The 19548-nt window shown below is 41.5% G+C and overlaps 1 protein-coding gene across 7 annotated transcripts in view; it reads right to left on the bottom strand.

Moving 5' to 3' along the window:
- Nucleotides 1-3093: 3093 nt before the first annotated feature.
- The window catches only part of znf644b (zinc finger protein 644b), a 33634-nt gene continuing 17179 nt past the window's right edge, over nucleotides 3094-19548 (bottom strand). For 4 of the 7 annotated variants that reach the window (XM_030433274.1, XM_030433273.1, XM_030433275.1 and 1 more), the window contains 6 exons: nucleotides 15190-17883; nucleotides 14201-14779; nucleotides 12225-12338; nucleotides 11832-11928; nucleotides 10608-10762; nucleotides 6084-6425 (listed from right to left, as the gene is read on the bottom strand). In XM_030433274.1, the coding sequence (XP_030289134.1) occupies nucleotides 6244-6425; nucleotides 10608-10762; nucleotides 11832-11928; nucleotides 12225-12338; nucleotides 14201-14779; nucleotides 15190-17869 (3807 nt within the window). In that variant the 5' untranslated portion in view covers nucleotides 17870-17883 and the 3' untranslated portion in view covers nucleotides 6084-6243. Of the gene's footprint in view, nucleotides 5606-6083; nucleotides 6426-8317; nucleotides 10763-11831; nucleotides 11929-12224; nucleotides 12339-14200; nucleotides 14780-15189; nucleotides 17884-19548 lie in introns of those variants that run through there. The other 3 variants (XR_003985941.1, XM_030433277.1, XM_030433278.1) reach the window with 3 other exon arrangements.

Raw genomic sequence — 19548 nt, 5'->3', positions numbered from 1 at the left:
AACATCTGTGGCTTCTAATAAAGCTGATACGAGGGAGTGAGCGACTCTGATATCGACACATCGGCCGATATGCAGCCACATCTTTCGCAACGATCCTTCAAATGTTGCTGTTAAACACAAAGAAATGTAACGGAGGCAGAATATTTTAAAAGATGAACAATATATTATTTCTAACAAATATGCATTATAGTCTCAATTTTTTATATCCGTATATGTACACCGTGACACATGTATCTGCGAAAGGTCAACATCAGCCTTTAATATCAGCCGACTAATATATCAGTCGGGTTTTAATTTAGTCGTTTGTCATTTTAAAAAGTTCAAATAATTAGCTAACAATAAAAATAAACACTTTTTCCATTACCCTTATTAAAAAATAACAATAACACACATCTAATCATTGTTAAGACACACAACACGTCTCTGTCTTCACTGTATAGTCAATGCACAGTTGCACGGGAGGCTTGAACCAGTTGTGATGTCACCAAGTAACATTCATTCGTATTTGATAACAGAGAAGTGTTGTACCTTCATCAAACTAATGTGAAAACAGCTTTAATGTCAAACTCTGCTCGTGTTACTCTGCAGAGCGAAGGCGAAACAAGTGCAGCGACTGTTAGCTGAACACGTCTTGGAGCGGAGGGAATGTAATTTTGTGTAATTTTGTGTCGCAGAATTAAGCTGTTTTCTTTTTTCTCTCCTGTCGCTCATCAACTCGTGACCCTTCAGACGTACCTTGAGACCTGTCGGGGGGTCTCGACCAGAAGGTTTGGAACCACTTGGCTCCATCAGAAGTATTCTGCATGTCGGGAACATCTGGCCCCTCAGTATGCTAATTCAGAGTGAAGGAGCAATGCAGTTCCCCATAAGGAAGTGTTGATTGCCACTCTTGTGTTGTTTAATGTGGGGAGGCGGGGATGTAAAGTCAGAAGTGCAGTGTGTGTGTGGAGTGCCTTTACCTCCATTCAGCCTGAAGGTCCCATCAGCAACGTCCAAAAACAGTTTTCACATAACTTCCTGCCTCTAACTTCACCAACTATCGCGATATTCTGGTCTCAATCAGTCAGCACAGATGTGATGAAGAGTCCCAAACAGCTTCATGCTCAGATTTAGCCTAATAAAAATACAAGGACAATATTAAAATCTTTAAAAATACCCAAAACATAGATTTTTTCAATTAGTTTATTTATGTATTCAGTTAAAACAACCGTCTCATACTAATTGAACTTGATAACAACAGAAATGGAATATAAATGCATATAAATAAAACTTGTATCATATATTTGCTTGTTTGTTTTGTCCTCCACCAGCAGCAGATGACCAATATATTTAATTTAAGAAATGTCCCCTCTTGAATATAAAGCACATCTTCTTCTGGGCTTTCTAGAGGTTCCTCCATCAGCCCGGCAGGAGAATGAAGGTGTGTATGAAGGTGTGTGTGTGTGTGTGTGTGTGGAGCTGCTGTACTGTGGGCCTGTTCTGGCAGTCCACAGTGGAGCAGCATCCTCCTGGAAGAAGGTGAGTGAGTGAGTGAGTGAGTGAGTGTGAGGAGGAGAGGGTGGAGGCTGCTGCTGCTGCTGCTGCTGCTGCTGCTGCTGCTGCTGCTGACATGTAGCCTGGTAGCACATAACAGGTGACAACTCCCTGCACTTGAAGTCAATGTTCCACATGTGAGCCTTGTGAGGTCTGATTTTTCTCTTCTTTAGAAAAAGGCTTCCTGCTGGCGAAGCCCCAAATCCACTTGTGCGTCATGTGAAGACAGACTTTGTGTGTTTTTTTTTGGTTTTGTTTTGTTTTTTTCTGGGTGGAGTGAAGGAGGTTTAATTTCTATTTTAGAAATACAAATAAATATATAAAAATAATACCACTACGTGTGCACCAAATCCGTCAAATCCACGTTTATCACGCTGGATTGTGTTATTATTAGACTATTTTATTTGGTGTTTATGCCCCCTTGAAACGTCTCAGAGATTTCCAGCGGGTCTTTAGAGGACCAGGGTTGATATCAGTTTGTCTTTAAGTCCCTCTATTTATTTTCCAGATGCCACCTCATTATTTGCATTTATTTTTATTTATCTATTTTTTTTTTCTTGTTGCAGGATGACGGTTAAGTGTTGTCAGCCACCACCAGCCCGCTGGAGTTGGATTTTTTTTTCCCCAACAACCCCTTTTCTGGTTTTTCATTGTTCAGAGAGAGAGATATGAGCTGTGGGACATGAAGTCTGAGCCGCGTGTGTTGTCAGGATCCCATCTAATCTGCATGTTTGTTTCTTAAACAGGGCATGTTCACTTATCTCCCCCCTCCTTCCTCCTTCTCCTCCTCCTCCTCCTTTCCTTTTCTTTTTTTTTTTCTTTCTCCTGCAAATCGACAGGAGATGCAACCCGGGAGAAGTGCAATAAAACAAACTCTTGCTCTCAAAGGTGTGCGCGGCTTTGTACCGGCGCGTTTTGCCTGTTAGCTGCACATCCTCCGTCTTTTCATCTGTCAGTTATTCCCCCTCATGTTTTGTCATTCGCTCTGTATATTCATTTGTCGCCTGGTATTCTTTTTTTTTTTCTGTGTGTATGTGTGTGTGAGCGTGTGTCTTGTTATTATTATTATTATTATTCCAATGCCTGCATACACCCGCGGTTGTAATTAAATCTCTCCCTCAAATGCGTCAAAGAAAAAAAAAAGGAGGATTTTTCTTTTTCTTTCCCTCTTTTTGTTTTTTTGTTTTTGTTTTTGATCTGGGATCTGTTTGATTGAGACGATCTGTGCAGCTCCTGTAGACTTCTTGTGCGTCCTGAGAGCAAAGGCAGGAGAGGGGATGTGAGCTCTGATTAGCCACAGCAGATTCATAATTGTAATTATAATTATTATGATAAAAAAAAAAATGGAGAGCAATCACCTGCAAACATTGGAGGCCTTGGAAGTCAGTGCTTGGAGCTCGATGAGGAAAAAAAAAAGGAGGAAATCCGTGCAGGAATTCCAGGAATCTCATGTAAAACACATCACAATGACCTGAACAGGAAACGCTCAGACAGCTTGGAAAGGTGCAAACTAAATAAAATAAAATTCCACATTACGCAGTGATTCAGAGGCTTTTATTTTGCTGAATTACGCACCTTAATTTCCCGCCATTATTCCACTTTGCCCTCCATTTAATTCATGATTATTGTTTGCTGTCTATTTCAGGAGGTATGTAAACACGTTTTTGCGGCTGGTGCGCTTCTTTTTCTCTCCTCCTCCTCCTCCTCCCTTCCTGGCGCTCAGAAACGAAATGAGCAGCGCCCCCTACCGTCCGCCGGGCGACGCTGCGGCCCAGTGGCACCAGCACATTTAAAGGCTCCTGGGCCCTGTGGTTACTAAACACTTTTTTTTTCTTCTTTTTTTTTTAATCCCATAGAGCCGCTTCACACTCACTCTTAAGTGATTACCGGATACAAATCACGTGCGTAAATACGCGCCGCTTTTTTTTGTGTGTGTGAGAGATTTGACGCACAGGTTTGTGGGAAATTGTTTGGGTGGGGGGTGCAAAGATGGACAGAACAGGGGAGTGGATGAGTGAGGATGGGGAGTCCAGCAGTCCGGCTGTAATCTGATGGATCAGTACAGACACACACACACACACACAGTTGATTTTTTTCTTCCTTCTCGTCAGTTTAAACCGAAATCCTGCCTGACTCGTCATTTCTGGCTCATATTCTACATTTCTCCCCTCATCCAAATCAAAAAAGCCAGTGCGCTCTCCTTGTCAAGCCTCCAGTTTAGTGATGTAAAAAAAAAAAGAAAAAAAAAAGGAGGTCAGTGTGAGCCCGGCGGGATGCAGGGCAGCTGCTCCCTGACCAGTCCTCCTCCTCCTCCTCCTCCTCCCCACCGTCACACCTACTGCTGCTGCAGCTCTCTTTTCTAAAGGCATTCGCTTGGCGTGTAATTAATAGGAAATAATGATGTTGCCGAAAGGTGCGGCGTCTCTCTACCGGGGAAAACGTCACAGAGCGGGCTGCATATTGTCGGCTGCATTATTAATCTGCTGACTGTAAATGACACGGTGACGCGCGCGGGCTTCACACTCACAACACTGGAAGTAGAAGTGATGGACGCGTAAAAAAAACAAAACAGGAACAGTGGAGATAAAATAATAAATAAATAAATGAGATTCTCACGCACCATCACCTCATCACACTCCCTCCTCCTCCTCCTCCTCTTCTTCCTCTTTTTCCCTCTGACTCAGGTAATTACAGACAGATAATGTAACCGCGCCACGACGCACTTGTCTGCCCAATTAGCCGAAACAATTATTGCAACTTTGACTTTAATTACGTCTCAATTTGAAGGCCTGGCGCTGGTCTATAATTCAGTGATTAAAAACCCCTCTTTGCCCCCGAGTGCCTTTAGGGCAGCGCATGATTAGGACCTGTCAGCTGCCGGAGTGGAGCGGAGGCAGCCATGCGTGTTGTGCAACATGACCCGCTGTTGTTAAACCTTGTCAACATATTAACCTGAATTCCCCAGTCATTATGGACCCGAACTGGGCTGCACGCGAAGGGGAGAAATACTCCACATATGTGTGCGTAATTGAAAAGAAAAAGGAACATAACAATGCAGGGTGGCGTCTCCTCCTGTTTATTAGCTGAGGGGGGTGTGTGTGACGTCACAGGGTGTCCCTAAGGGGGCCCTGGGTTCAACAATAAAAAGCTTGAGTGAAAACAGTGCAAGTGGAAAATATGTTTATTATCATTACTGTGTCGTATTATTGTGGGTTTTTATGGTCAAATTAGATAAATAATACTAATTATTTAAAGGTGCAGTACGTAGTTTTGGAGAAGAGGTTTTAAATCAGGTCTCCGTTGACTGATTTTCATTCCTAAATAAACGTAAATAAACAGGCCATCTTCACTTTCAAGGCGGAATAAACTGAATAGACGAACTGACCTTAAAGGACAGGTTTATATGTGGCGGACCCTGCCACCTCACTAGCACCAAACAGAGTTCTGGGACATCATTTCCCTCTGAAACAGTTTGTTTACTCAGTTATGGAAAAAGAAATACATGTTTCTGAGTTTGTATTATTACCTCATTTATATTTAAAATATTATAATGCTGAGATTGAATTTCTTCCACCCAAAATTAAACAGTGAACCTTTAAGGCAAATGTTTTTAGAACCCAGCGTCATAAAAACAAGACAACCTGTTCACTTTTTCAAATGAAACGACTCCAAAACACAAAGTGACTCAATGTTTTTCTCCCAATTCAATCAGCCGAATAAAAACACACTTCTGAGTTCGTGTTATCGTAAATGTTACATTTCTGAGTTTGAATCCCTTCTTCAAATCTACACACTGCCCCTTTAATTTTGCTGCTAAAGGTGGCTTAAAAAAGAAGGAAAAAAAAACTCGAATCACAAGATGTGTGATCGTTGCATGTAGACAAACCAAAATAAAGAGGTTTGACAAGAGGAGAAGGAGTGTTTTGGAAGGAGTCAAAAGGTTCATCTGAAGCACATTTGATCCTTGTCAGAATATATTGATTCGCGTTCTTTCAAGAAGACAGTTGATGTCTTCCTTAATTTCTTGACTGGCCATCTGGACTTGACTGATGAGGGGCACACTCTTGTTTTTCTGTGTAAGACGAGAGCGAATATGTCAGGAAGCTCATAAGTCAGTTAATAACTATGGAAATGATCATTTCCCCATCAAATGTTGAGGTATGACATGACATTTCCCTGCTAAAGAAAGGCTTACTGTTATCATTTCATGTATAATCCAGCGCTTCACACACACACACACACACACACACACACCATACGAAGGGGTTTGCATAAGTTTTTTTTTTTCTTTGCGGGAGTGGCCGAGCGGTTCATGCAGACCGGGCTTCAGGTTTTTATGAATTTCCCCTCAGCCACAATCAGTGCAGCCGAGTTTCCTTTGGTGTATCCAGAGGTGAATAATTTATGGGAGGATAAAAGCGTTTGTGGTAGAGAGCTAGACAGTCAGACAGTAGAAGGAGGCTGGCTGGGAACCCCCCCCCCGCTTTACAACCACTCCGCACCAGAACCCCTCCACCCTCCGCCCTCCGCCCCACCCGACTGAGCTCGCCCCTTGCCGCGTGGTGGCCTTGCACGATACCTCCTCGGACGGCCGCTTGAAGTGCAAATCTGTGTTCCAACTTGTTCCCGGTGCCTGTCAGCATGTTTTCCTCTTGTCAGCAGCGATTGAGTGTGGGCCTGTGTCACCCTTGTACCGCCGCTGTAACAGGATCATTGACAGACCAGTGACACTGCCCAACCAGATAATGGAAACCTATTGATTTTTCTGCTTTTCTTTTTTTTTTTCTCCCCCTTCTTTCTCCCACAGGCCGTCTGTGGCACTTCTGAATAACTGGCCAAAGGACAGGTCATGATCAATGGTCCTGATCCCTGGATCACCGCTGCCAAAGACACTGAATGAGAAAAAAAAAAAACAGAGGACCAGCTGACAAAAAAAGTATTTCACGTTAAAGGTGCAGTACGTAGTTTCAATCAGAAGAGAAAGATCTTCGTTGACTGACTTTTTTTTAAAAGGCTAAACAAACTAAATAAACAAACTGATCTTAAAGGGCAACAAACTTTCACACTGTTTAACTTTGTTTATATGCGGCGGACCCTGCCACCTCTCTACCCCTCAAACAGTCTTCTGGGACCTTATTTTCCAGCCTGTTTATTCAATACATATTTCTGAGTTTGTATTATTACCTTAAATTATGAGATTGAATCTCTTCCCCCCTAGAATTACACAGTGAGCCTTTAATGCGAACGTCTTTAGGATCCAGCGTTGTAAAAACAAGACAAACTGTTCACTTTTCAAATAAAAAGACTCTAAATTAGAGAATCTAAATTACACTTCATTGGCTGATAACCAAAACACACCAAAAAAACAAAGCAACTCAAGGTTTGTTTCCAGTGTTTCCTCCCATTTTAATTAGCCGAATCAATAGCAAGCGTTACTTGTGAATTAAAAGCAGGTTTTTCCTCTGTTTTGTGCGTACACGGACCGGCGTTTGCAGTTTTAATGGAGCAATCTCCAGAGAGGAGGCCCCCTTTGATACCCGTGGCAATGATAAGCATGCATTGGACCCCCGTGGCAGATGGTGAGTGAGGGTCCTGCAACAACACATTTCTTTATGTCAGCCTTGTCCCTCACTCTCTCCCTCTCTCTCTCCCTCCCTCCCTCCCTCCCTCTTCAGCCAGTGGAATAATGAAAAGCCCAATTCTGGTCATGGCTAACTCAATCTCATTATAATCTCTCCTTTTTTATTCATTCGGCCCCTCGGGATGCTGTCTGCCAGCGATGTGGCTTTCAACCTCCAGAGAGAACATCTTTTGAAACAGCCAGGAGACCTAATGAAGTCACAGAGTGGCACAATTATTTCCCAAAGAAGGAGCATTAATGTACTTCAAAATTCCCTCCGGAGAAGCATGATGACAATTGGTTTGTACAGCTTTGATCGCTGCTTTAAATACTGCCCAAGATAAACTGCAGGGTTAGCCCCCTTTGCCACTGGTAAGTAGAAAAACCCAGAAGTGGCTATCAAGCACTGGATACATCAAATACAAAGCCTGTGACGCTAAAAAGTGGAGTTTAAAATAGCACATAGCCCTAAAATCACTTCCTGTTGGGAATAACGGGGCAGAAATCACACTGAACTCTGAATGTTTCACCCAAAAGAACTGCAGCAAATAACATTAGCCTGCGTGGTGCAGGCGGGGAAACGGTCCATCATCACATAACGCACATTTGAACAACCGAAAGGGTCGACAGCTGCTGCTGCAAGTTGTGTCAGTGCTCTGGAATAAAAGCAGCAACACTAACTTTTATTAAACTCCCTTCTGACCCGAAACAAATCTGTATTTTTTTTTACAAGTTTGTCCGTATCCAAAGTCCTACTTCAGTCAAAGTGAAGATATTCGGCTCAGAAATAACTTTGATGAAAGTGAAAGTCGCCCACTGACACAGTAAGTCTTAAAGTTTGTGTTATTCAACTTACTTAAGTTAATTTCTGGCAATAAATGTACCTTAGTATAAAAAGTAAAATGATACCTATATTTACATGTATGTACTGTGTACTGGGTTTGGTGACTCTGCCAGAATCATTATCGGTTCTATATTTTGTATTTATATCCTGATTGTCATTATCACTGTTATTTATATACAGTTGCCAATAAAATAATATATTTTAAAAAGCACTATTTTGGTTCTGATGCAGCTGCGATCTACAAAAGCAACTCGTAACAAAGGTCATCAAATATAAGAGTAATGTAGTGGAGTGAAAGTATGAAGTAACATTGTACTTAGTTACATCACATCACTGTATTGACAGTACCATCATCACAACTGAAGTAAACTCAGACAGTAATAGATTACATCATCAGCACAAGACAAAATTAAACTTTCATCCATAACACACAGCAGAAATTCATCTTTTGTCTTTATTTTAACGAGATTGTAATTTAATAATTGATCACATGATACTTGAATGGCGACATTAGTATTCACATTTTCTGTCTTCTGAGTGTTGATGATGACGTTGAAGTGAAGGAACCTTAAGTAAACACAAGAAACTGCTGTAGGAAGTGTGGAGCAGCGGAGTTAAAGCCATTACTGTATTTGTGTAGCAACATGGTAATCAACCGACATCAAAATGTGAATAATTATCTTTATATATACACTATTTCTGTACAGATATAGAAAAACGCAACATATAATGGATGAATACTGGGATCATGGAACAAATGCAGATTGTTCTGGTTGGTCTCAAAAACAATAATGGCGTCACTGATAAATGCTTTACTGTATTTGTCTGAGTAAGAATAATTCACTGGATGTTTTTTACTTACACTTCCGTATCATGCGAGTTTTATAATCAGTGTCACGGATTTCTGTACAAACATTTATCTACATCAAGTTGTATCAAAATATGACTAACGCTCCGTCTGAAATCTATCAAGCCTGAGGAGGGAGTAACATTTATTCTATAGAAACATTTCTTAATTTAACAACTTTTACTTCTCAAGAAAGATAAATATGTAAATACCTAAAGTGACATTTTCTGATTAAAGCTTAACAGTTCTTTGTTTTATGTAAATATACGGCTCTCTACAGCTGCAGTTTTTATATGTTATAGTTGTTGGCTTTTAATAGAATGTAAAAAACTACCATGGGCCATCTTACCGAAAGCAATATACACATTTATATTCACTCAATGCAGATGTGAAAGCACATACTCGTGTTTTTCTTTCTAATAAAGAACTTTAGACAAGAATAAAGTGTTTATCAAAATGGTGAACTGATTTGTCAGTCGATTCAACCACGACGGGTCAACGGAGGACAAACTGTAGCATTTGCGTATGACGTGCACACAGAATAAGAAAACAAAGGAAATGTCCTGGGACAAAGGAAAAGTGCTAAGACATTCACTAAATAACATTCAAACATTACTCTTCAACATGTATGTCGTCTTTGAACATTGCATAGCCATTTTCCTGTCTGTAAGGAGATATGGAACAGTCGCTGCTACCCAGCAAAACAAGCACTGAGTTTACAAGTTGTAAACAAGTTTGGAGAACAGCTGGTGGACATGCAAACGTTCAGTACCAGTTCAGTACCAGTTCAGTACCAGTTCAGTACCAGTTCAGTACCAGTGGTCTTTACACTGTTGATGATGTCACTAATTACAACACGTTCTCACACCTGTGAAAAAAATCCAGAACTTCTCACTTTGAGAAAAATAATTCGACCAATATGTTGCTATAATTCCTGTTATCAATAGAGTTTTTTCTCATTATAAAAAGATGCTACCGGGGGCAATAATGAGAGCGGGGCTTTCAGAAATTACACTGAGGGTTGAAGGTTAAGCAGAAGAGCGCTGACAGAACAAGCTGTCCCAACATAATGCCACATCGTGAATGTCACTTTGATTAAGAGAGACGCTCCCTCTGATACAGACACAGAGAGGCGAAATCCTTCAAAGCATCCGCAAACTAATGACAGCCGTGTGTACACTGCTTACCATGAGCACACTTTTTATTTTATGTTGGCTCAAAAAGAAAGTGAGACGGGAGCTTAATTGAAATGCTCAGGCTCATGTATTTTGCCAATATGGGAGTGACACGCTCCTTTGAACTTCTCTCGTTTTGACGAAAAGTTTCGCATGAAAAGACGGCGAGGTGTTGAGAAAAGTTTCTTTTTATAATGACAAAGTTTTATGTATGAAAAGAATTGGAAGAAAACTGTGATATTTGGATGTTTTTTTCATTTTATAATGATTTTTTTTCATAACAACAAAACGCCTTTGTCATAATAGTAAGGCACTTTTTTTTATCACCACAAACTATGAAAACCATGTTTTTCTGCACTGCCAGAGCAGCTTGTAATGAAGAAAGAAATCCTTCAGTTGTATGATGTAAGCTGATAAGGCAAAGCATAGCATTAAATATCGTCTAATAAAGTTTTAGATAAAATATAGAGCATCATCAACCTATACATATATCATCAAGTCTGGATTTACTATCATATATTTCAATAAACAGTCTGATTAAACATATAAACAGTGTGCAAATTCAGGCAACTGGATCTGGGCGCTCACCAGACATGCCTATCTGTATTTTGTGATGAGGACCCAAAACCTCGACCATCCCTGTTCCTGAGTGAGGCACCCTGGTGTGCAGGAGGTGTCTCTGTAAATGCTTGATCCAGTCCTCCTGGACGGACAGGGGCCCCTGGAAGACTAGATCACAGAATCTGAGGAAACAGGAGGAAAAGTCGTCATTGTTTCTGGAGTTAATGTACAACCGCCTTCTTCCAGTGTGAAATATAAGATGTCCTTTATTGTATTTGTCATGATTGTAATAAGGTACATTAGGTTTACTGAAGGGGAGCCTCAGCAATTTATTAGTAAAAAAGAGAATTCTGAAGTTAATTCACTGATGAAAGGTTGACCAGTCTTATAATGTAAAAACTGTATCAGACATGTTCAACAGGCCCACACACCACGTGGAACGATGGCACTTGGCCACATGTCAGTGAATAAATCAGGACTGGCCCAAGTCTGTGCCAGATACAGCCCACCAGAATGGAAATGAACAGTGGCCATGGTATGACCTGCTTGTGACTCAGATTTGGCAGGAGTCGACCGCCCATGTGCCGTCATAAGACAGTCAATCCAAATGATCGTGTCTGGTGTGGGCCAGATCTCGGCCAATGTGCAATGTGGCCCATATTTGGGGTTGATATGGGGAGAAAATATGGAGGAGCTGACACAGTCATCGTTGGTCAGGCCTTGGGTGTAAAGCCCATAGTGGGTTGTGTATGCGGGGGGAGTCTGCCTACATCTACCTCGTACTGTGGTGACTTGAGGGCCAGCTTACAAACCAGCAACAAGACAAAAGTGAGAAGTAAGAGCAAGAAAGGGCAGGAGAGCCTGAGGCCCGGTTCTGTCCATACCTGGCCCAGCAAGTCTTGGAGCATGGAGGTTCAACACGGGTTGTACTTGTGTTCCAGTGACAGAGGGGAAGTTGAGATTTTAGACAAAAGACTAGGCCTGCATCATAAACGTCCTAAGAGAAGGTTGGATCTTTCTCAAAGATCACAGTTTCTGAAAAAATTATGGAACTGCCTTTCACAAATCAAGCTGGGCTTCATGAGGACTTGATGACAAAAGGATCAGTTTTAGCTGATGTTTTGCCTCGTACATCTCGTCATCTCTTTCATTTCGGGCCTACACGTGAAATGTAAGCGGGTAGAGAGCGCCCTCACCTCTCTCTTCACTGAGAGCCTCATGGTTACATATCTAACCTTGCATTCAATGTACCTGCAGGTGAGTGTGTAGATCTCAGCATTCAAGGAGGGTAAAATCTTCTTTTTCAGCCCAGGCCTTGGTCTTGGCTTCTTCTGTTTATAATCATAGCCTAAAAAGACAAAACACTGCACATCTTTATCTGAGGGAATGTATTGAGTTATCACTGACACATGGCATGAATAAAAAAAAATCCCAAAGACAAACTATGATTCACTACTGACAACTGGTGCTGACTAGAAATGTCTAGTAATTCATTTATTTTCTACTGATGCATCATTTGGAATATTTCTTCTTTGCACCACAGTTTGTGCCACTTGATTCCTGTTCTCAAACCTCAGTTTTATTGCACAGGAGACACACGTGTTTTTATTCACATCCTATTTTTGTATATCGTCTGAAACGTACCCGCTTCTTCAAAAATGCCAAGTCTCTTTCTGTGTGCATAGGCTCGAAAATGTCCGGGAAGCCTGGGGAAGGTGCCGTTACACTGAATACAAATCTTATTTGGATCACATTCTTCTGAAAGACAGAAACATGGAAAAATGAAATTAAACTCAAAGAGAATAAGGCGGATAGATCAAGACATTTAGGTTGAAATTATGTGATTACATTTTCCATTAACTTAATCTTTAAGCTCTAATGGAAAATTTGATTGGATGACGTTCATTTGAATACAATTTAGCTGATACTTAGGTCTCAAATAGAAGATCATCAGAAGTTAGATACTGTAGTATTTAAGAAGAAAGGCATTGAAGGATAGTGTTTGAGTTCATACAGTAATTTTATTATCAACCAAAACTGTTACTCCCAGCGTGCTTCCAAAGCCTTCCTCCACCTGGTTTCATTCCGAGCATCTGATTTGCACTTCCCTGTTTGAAAAGTGTTACTGGTGAAGTTTAACACAATTCTGAGTCTTTAGGGGGGCTATTTTCACATACCACCACCTCGCAAGAGTCACAGAGGATTCATAAACCACACAGAAAAAAAAAAATCACAGACTGTTAGTCCAATGACAGAAAGCTGGCAACGACACCGCTATGCACCATATTCAGAAGTGGGATGGTTCAGTGGTTATCGGGAAATTAAAAAGAATCTGATTTCACTTTTCATTTTAACTTTAGCTTAATGAAGAACTGAGAACAACTTCCCACAGATATAACATATCATAATAGATAGATTATAGATATTTAAAGATTACATAGTCTAATTTGTGAGTTGTCTTGGACTTGAGGTGTTTGTATGACTGCAGCTCATGATGAAAATGTATTATCATAAACACCCTGCAGACTGTAATGTAAATCAGTTTTCAGTACAGGACACATACAGCAGAAAGCATCTTTAGTAGGAGTATAACACAGTTGCCACTGTAAAAGTATAATAACATCAGGCGCCATAACATTCAGTGCAATCTGATTCCAAATCTTTACCAACATCTTTTCCAGCGCCTGACTGAAAGTTTGATTTGGACAAACATTAAACGAAATTGTGTAAACACGGATGATGGGCTTCCAACTAAACATCAAGAGGATCTCATGACTTTTTAATATGAACTTCAAAAGCACTGAAATCTAAATGTAGCCGTTTTTTATTTGTTTCCCCCCCCCCCCCCCCCCCCCCCCCCCCCCACAAATCAAATGAGTGTGAACTATTCTCACATTGTTTAACCGGCTTCTACCTGCAGTAAAGAGCCACTGAAAATATGTAATAAAATATTGATGAAAATCAGAGGACTGGATGTTAGTGTCTAAATAGCAAACAGTGGACTAAATAGTGCACTTGATTATCGACATGATAAACAGTGGACTTCTCTGCAATAAAACAAAGCTAAAAATGTGATAAAGGGAAAAATAGATATGTTTGATTCTAGTTACACTTATTTTTGCATTGTCAAATTTTATTACTGCCAAATCTTTTCCAATTTTTAAGATTAATCACCCTCACCAAGGAGGTTACGTTTTCACTTGTGTCCAGTGGTTTGTTGGTTTGTTAGCAGGATTAAACACAAACTGCTGAACTGATTTCCACAAAACTGGATTTGGAGGATCTGTCTTGGCCCAGAACAGACCCAGTTAACTTTTGGTACGGATCCAGATGAAGGGATGGATCCAGGAAGTTATTCGCACTTTTAAGATCAGAGGGTGTTTTTCAACAAATTAATAATTCATAGATGTTGATGGGGGGGAAAAAAGCAGGTGTATTTAGGTGGCTGGTATCTATGAGTCAGTACAAAACGGGACTATTTGGCCTTGGCAGAGTTATACACTATACTGAATACCATTCTCGCTTGCTATTGTACCTCATCCTGTGAATATCAACCTGCAGAGGCTTGAAATTTAACAATGGCCCTTAAAGCATTATGGAATACTGTCGAGTCTCCTTACCATGAGCCCATGTCGGTTCCACACTGGTCATCTGTGTCTCCTCCATGTATTCTTTGGTCAAATCACAGAGCTTCCTGTTTGCATAAACTTCCTGGCTGTTCCTCGCTGTCAACTCCAAACCTTCGTGTCTCATCTTCAGCAGTTCAACTAAAGTGCTTGAGGAGGCCTTACTGCCTCTTTTTGCTTCTACCGGAAGCTTCTTCCTCTCTGAGAAGGCCTCTGCCTCCTGTTTTGGTACAACGCTGTCCAACATGGGATGTGGACTCCTCATCTCCTGCTTGATTTTCACTGGGATGCCTGTGCTCATCAGGACCAGGTCCTTGCTGCTGAGGATTTTTGGAGGGACAAAGGCTCTTGAGGGGTATTGGCTCTTGCTGAGGACCTGCAGGATGTTCCGATGCTCCGTTTTGTCTTGGAGGAGTTCATTTAGGATGCACAGCGGGGATTTACTAGCGCTGGTGAAACTTCTTCCAATTCGTTTCAGATGTCCCCTCACATGATTGGAGAGGCCCGTCTTCGTATCAAACCAACCACAACACAGGGGACATGTGTGCTCTTCTTGTGTTTCTGGTTTAATAGCTGGAAAATAGGATACAGCGCATCATAAAAAAATGAAACGAAAGAAAACACCAAGCTTAAATTTATAATACACTGTCCTGTTTACACTACCTTCTCAGCCTCAAATAGCAGACGGACAAAGTTAGAGACTGGCTGGTGAACATACTGCAGCATTGAGCAGATAAAGAGCCAGATATTTTCATCTGGAGTTGGTAGAGACCAAAAACAGAGCTCGAAGAGCGACTGCTGGATATGCAAATAAACTGTTTGCTAACAGGTTTGCCATCAACATGAAGGTAATATGTCTAGTTGTGTTTGGGGTATTGTCCACTGCCCCCAAGTGGCCATTCCCAGACAGTAAAGACATTACAATAAAAACCCTTTGTGTTGCCGGTAATTATTTGCGATATCAGTTGAACAAATTCTCGTACCTTTTCTCATTTTCCTGGTGCCACAGGGGATCCTCCTGCGGATTCGTGGGTGATAGTCCCGCAGTGCCACTTGCTCCGGGGAGACCATGTGCCGGGCGTTATAGCTCAAGCCAACTCGGTGAAGGTGCCCTCGCACATGATTAGACAGACCCACACCAGACTCAAACATGGCGGGGCAGTACGGACAGGGCTTGTGCTCTACCCCTGGAGAGGGGAAAACATCAAAGCTGTCACTTGTAGACGTACAAGGCGACCCTGGGGAATCATCACACACTGTGGTTTCGACGTGCTCCTCCTTGATTACGAGTTGCTCTATGTCACTACAGTCTTCGTCTCCATCATCTTCATCCTTGAGTACATGAGGGCTTTGGTCTTCGGCTGAAAACCTCTGCCTTTTTCTGAAATGCCTCCGAGCATACGGGTTCCTTTCATTCTCGCTGCTTTCCAAGAAGCTGCCTGTAGCTCCACTGGTGTCATCACTGAAGTTACTGCTGCCCTCACAGCCTTTCTTCAACTCCTGATCTGCAGACTGCTTGTTTAGCCTCTGGCTAAGCCTTGGCGATACATTAACATTCAAATTGTCAATAGTGTTATGCAAGGGCGTTGACATTGCTCTCATTGATGGAGATTTTTGCTTTGCTTGTGCTTGTAAACTCCCGCTTGCCCGGTCGTTCTTGCTACCCTGATAGAACATCTGGTCTAATTTAAGATTCCTGGCTGATAGTAAAAAATCGACGGTTGCAGGACAGTTTGCCTGCTTTGGGCTGCCAAAAGCCCTGCAGTCATTGTTTTCAGCATCTTTTTCCACACAGGTGAGATCAGTTGACACATCTAATTTTTCTGCTGGTTGTAGGAGTAATTTTCCATGCCTGTTGACCCTCCACAACGAGGGTGAGAGCATGTTTTTGGTGCAGCCAACACGGCACTTAAACTGTGGAGAATTTACAGTTTTGTCAAGGGACTTCTGAATGTAAACGTCCCCTTTTTTACCAGAACAATGGGGGAAATGGGCTGTTTCTCCAAAAGTCAACCGATTTGGTTTAGACCCGGCAATTTTGGCTGGGTTGACAACATTTTTATAATTAACGTATCGTGGTCGTTGTTGCTCCGGCTCAGAACGTCTTTCCAATTCCACTTTGTCTCTGCTAGTGAGAAAATCCATTTTACGCTGAACACCGCCTGCTTCCTTTGGATCATTAGTATGAGTCAATTTCCTACATTGAGACCGGTGTGTGACATGCAAGTGTGCTTCAAGTGCCTGCTGTGTCAGTGTAATGTAGTTACACTCCTCGCAGAAGTAGTAGTGCTTCAGATTATCATGTGTTTTGGCGTGCTGGACAAAGATTTTAGGGCAGTTACAGTCAAACACACACTGAGGGCACTGCCTGTCTTCCAATTCAGTGTTTTTGAGACCTTTGATTTCCTCCATAAGTTTTTCCAGCCTGTCTTGGTGAATAATGATGTGGCTCAGGAGGGAGCTGCTATCACAGAACAAACGCCCACACTCCCTGCATATAAAGGGCTGCGAAACATTCTCGCTGTTCACCTGATTATGCTTGCCTAAATGATACATCATATGTCTATGGAAATGTATTTCTTCCTTGAAATTAACATTGCATATTGTGCATGAAAAGAAAAGTGGCTCTTGTTCAACTTGCTCCGTCTTCAACTGTTCCACTTTTGGACTAAAAGTGTCTTCATCTTCAGGGTCATTTCCCTCATTACAGCCTTCCTGCACTGTGCTATAAATACACTCAGAGTCTGAAGCTGCGTTCTTGGAAAGATCTTTGACTGGCACAACAGAATATTTAATATCAGATTGTGTACCCAAAGAGTCATCTTTGTTGGCAATGTCAACGTTTTCAACATCATTACCGCTGTGGAAGCAGAAGCGTCTGTATGTGTCATTTAAGCTGTTGTTCACCTTTTCTAGAGAGCCTGACACGCTTCGTACATGTGTATTGTGCTTCATGTCTCTTTGGTGCATCACTTTGGTCTCCAACCTTCTGTCATCATGCAAGACGCGCTCTCTTGCTGAATCCCATCTGATTACTTCAGCATCATCATAATCATCCAAGGAGCTTTCTGAACGTTCTACGTCCCGTCGAGATCTTGTTTTCATTGTCTGTTCCGTCAAAGGTTGGCTAATGTGCATTTGCTCTGCACTGTCACCTGACAGTGTGGAATAGGCCAGTTTAGACTCATTCTCCTCCGAGTGAGACAGTGGCGTGTTGACACCTGGCTGTGTGGCCAGTGTTTTTACGACGGGCCCCGCTGTGTTCTTCCAAGCGTCTGATTGAAGCTCACTAGGTGGTGGCAACACCTCGGGGCTTGTGTCCTTCTCCGCTTGCCACTCGGCATCCAGGACATTGTTGGATAAAACAGAGCCTTTGTTCAGGACATAGTGTACCTCTGAGGTGGGGTGTGAACCAGGTCCATTAACAAGTGCTCCTGAAGGCAATGAATTGCCTGCATGGGGAACAGCAGGGACACTGCTGTATACAAATGGATTCGGCTGGGTTCCATTTAAAGGGTTTTCGTGTTCATCTGAGGACAGACCTGCAGCATTGTTCTTCAGGGAGAATGTGTGACTCTGTAATGGCTCCAGAGTACGACCTGGGCTGTCAGACACAGATTCCACGTCTTTGTCCTCTTGTGCATTTGGCTTCAGATTAGACATAGTAGCAATGCTTTCTGAAATAGAGAAGAAAATCAAGTCTATATTTCAAAAAAACATTTCAAGGAAGCCAAGTTGAGCCAGCAATGTATTACAAGCATAATATTTTCTTTATTCAAGTGCAGTATTCAACCATCTGAAGACAAGAAGCAATGCAGATGCAAATTACAAAAATTAAACACTGTTGCAAAACAGGTTTAATAAAAACGTGCTGTTAAAAAAATAGACTTTTTGGCTATTCTCCATAAAATGAGAGTGGTTTTATTCTGTGCTGCATTATGATTTCCCAACACCCTCTTTTGCCACCTCTATTCACAACAAACCCTGCTGTTAGCCTCTCAATACCCTGGCGAGGATGCTTAATTATGTGAGCGTACCTCTGGGATAAAACCTTCCTGCTTCTCCACATAAAGTTCTCAGTCGTCTGCTAAAATTGACCAATTTCCATGGGAACAAAGTACACCTCCAATGAGATCATATTGCGTCTTATCACTCTGTGATGGTGCCAACACAGATCCCAGCATGAGACTGTTGTTACTTGAATCCTGACAAATTGGCAGGCACACAATCTGTCTAAAACACAAACACAGACCCGCACAAAGAAAACATATGCCTCTGCGCATACACATTCAATAAATCATTTATTTCACATCTATTCGGATAAACCTATATTATACGACCGCTTTGAGTTATTAAATAGGATTATAACCAGCAGACAATTTAACATGTGTATGCTCCGTCTTATAACAGATTACACTTTGCTGTCCAGAGCTGATTTAGTTTAAAATGTATGCTCAGTGGATTTGACATCCAGGGCTGGTCGCTCTCCGCAGGAAGCAGCGTTGCTAACGAAGTGGTAAATTCAGTGTTAATGAGTGGTTTCACTGTTACCACCTCAGAGGTAAAACCTTCCGAGCTCCATATTCTTCCCATCTGTTGTGGTGTTAGAGGTTCGAAAGGGGAACAGACGCTCTACATTTAGAGCCAGCTTCACTGTTACCCTCAAACGGCAGGGTGGCAAAACCATCAAAATATCTTGGTTTAAAATGTGTAAGGCTCATTAGCAGCCACCTCACACAACTATATATATATCACACTATATATATATATATATATATATATAAAATAAAACTAACAGGGGTTCAACAGAAATATATTTTTCTAAAAAAAAAAAAAAAATGCATTTGCTTCTATTTACTTCATTTAGTCAATGTTAAAAGGCTGTCTTTGCCTTGCCTGAAGATATTTACAGGGATTATAAGATTTAATACAGTTAAGCTGTATGCACAGATCAATCTGCTATGAGCCTTTACTAACCCTACCTGCTATCTTCCCCAAGACACTTGCCTCGTTTTCAGGTTGGTAAATGAGATTTAGGAGCAGCGTCATCGTCACTGTTCATTGTTAGACAATAAAAAAACTATTTTTTGTGTTGTTCTTTTTGTTTTACATGTTTTTACTTAATTTTCTAGGTAAAAACATGTTTGCAGATTGTATCTCTCAAGATATCTGATGTAATCTTCCACAACAGCAAAGCAAATAATTATAACCTTCTGAAGCTCATAGGGTTACAGTGGGAGGTGCCTTTTTTAAATCTGTCCTGGGTGGACAAAATATTAAAAATAGTCAATATAAACTCAGTGGCCACTTTATTAGGAGCAATGGTACAATCCAATGCAATC

This window comes from Sparus aurata, chromosome 11, assembly GCF_900880675.1.
Source record: "Sparus aurata chromosome 11, fSpaAur1.1, whole genome shotgun sequence".
NCBI lineage: Eukaryota > Metazoa > Chordata > Actinopteri > Spariformes > Sparidae > Sparus > Sparus aurata.
Note: the sequence above shows the minus strand (reverse complement) of the source record. Positions and strands in the feature narration are given on the sequence as shown.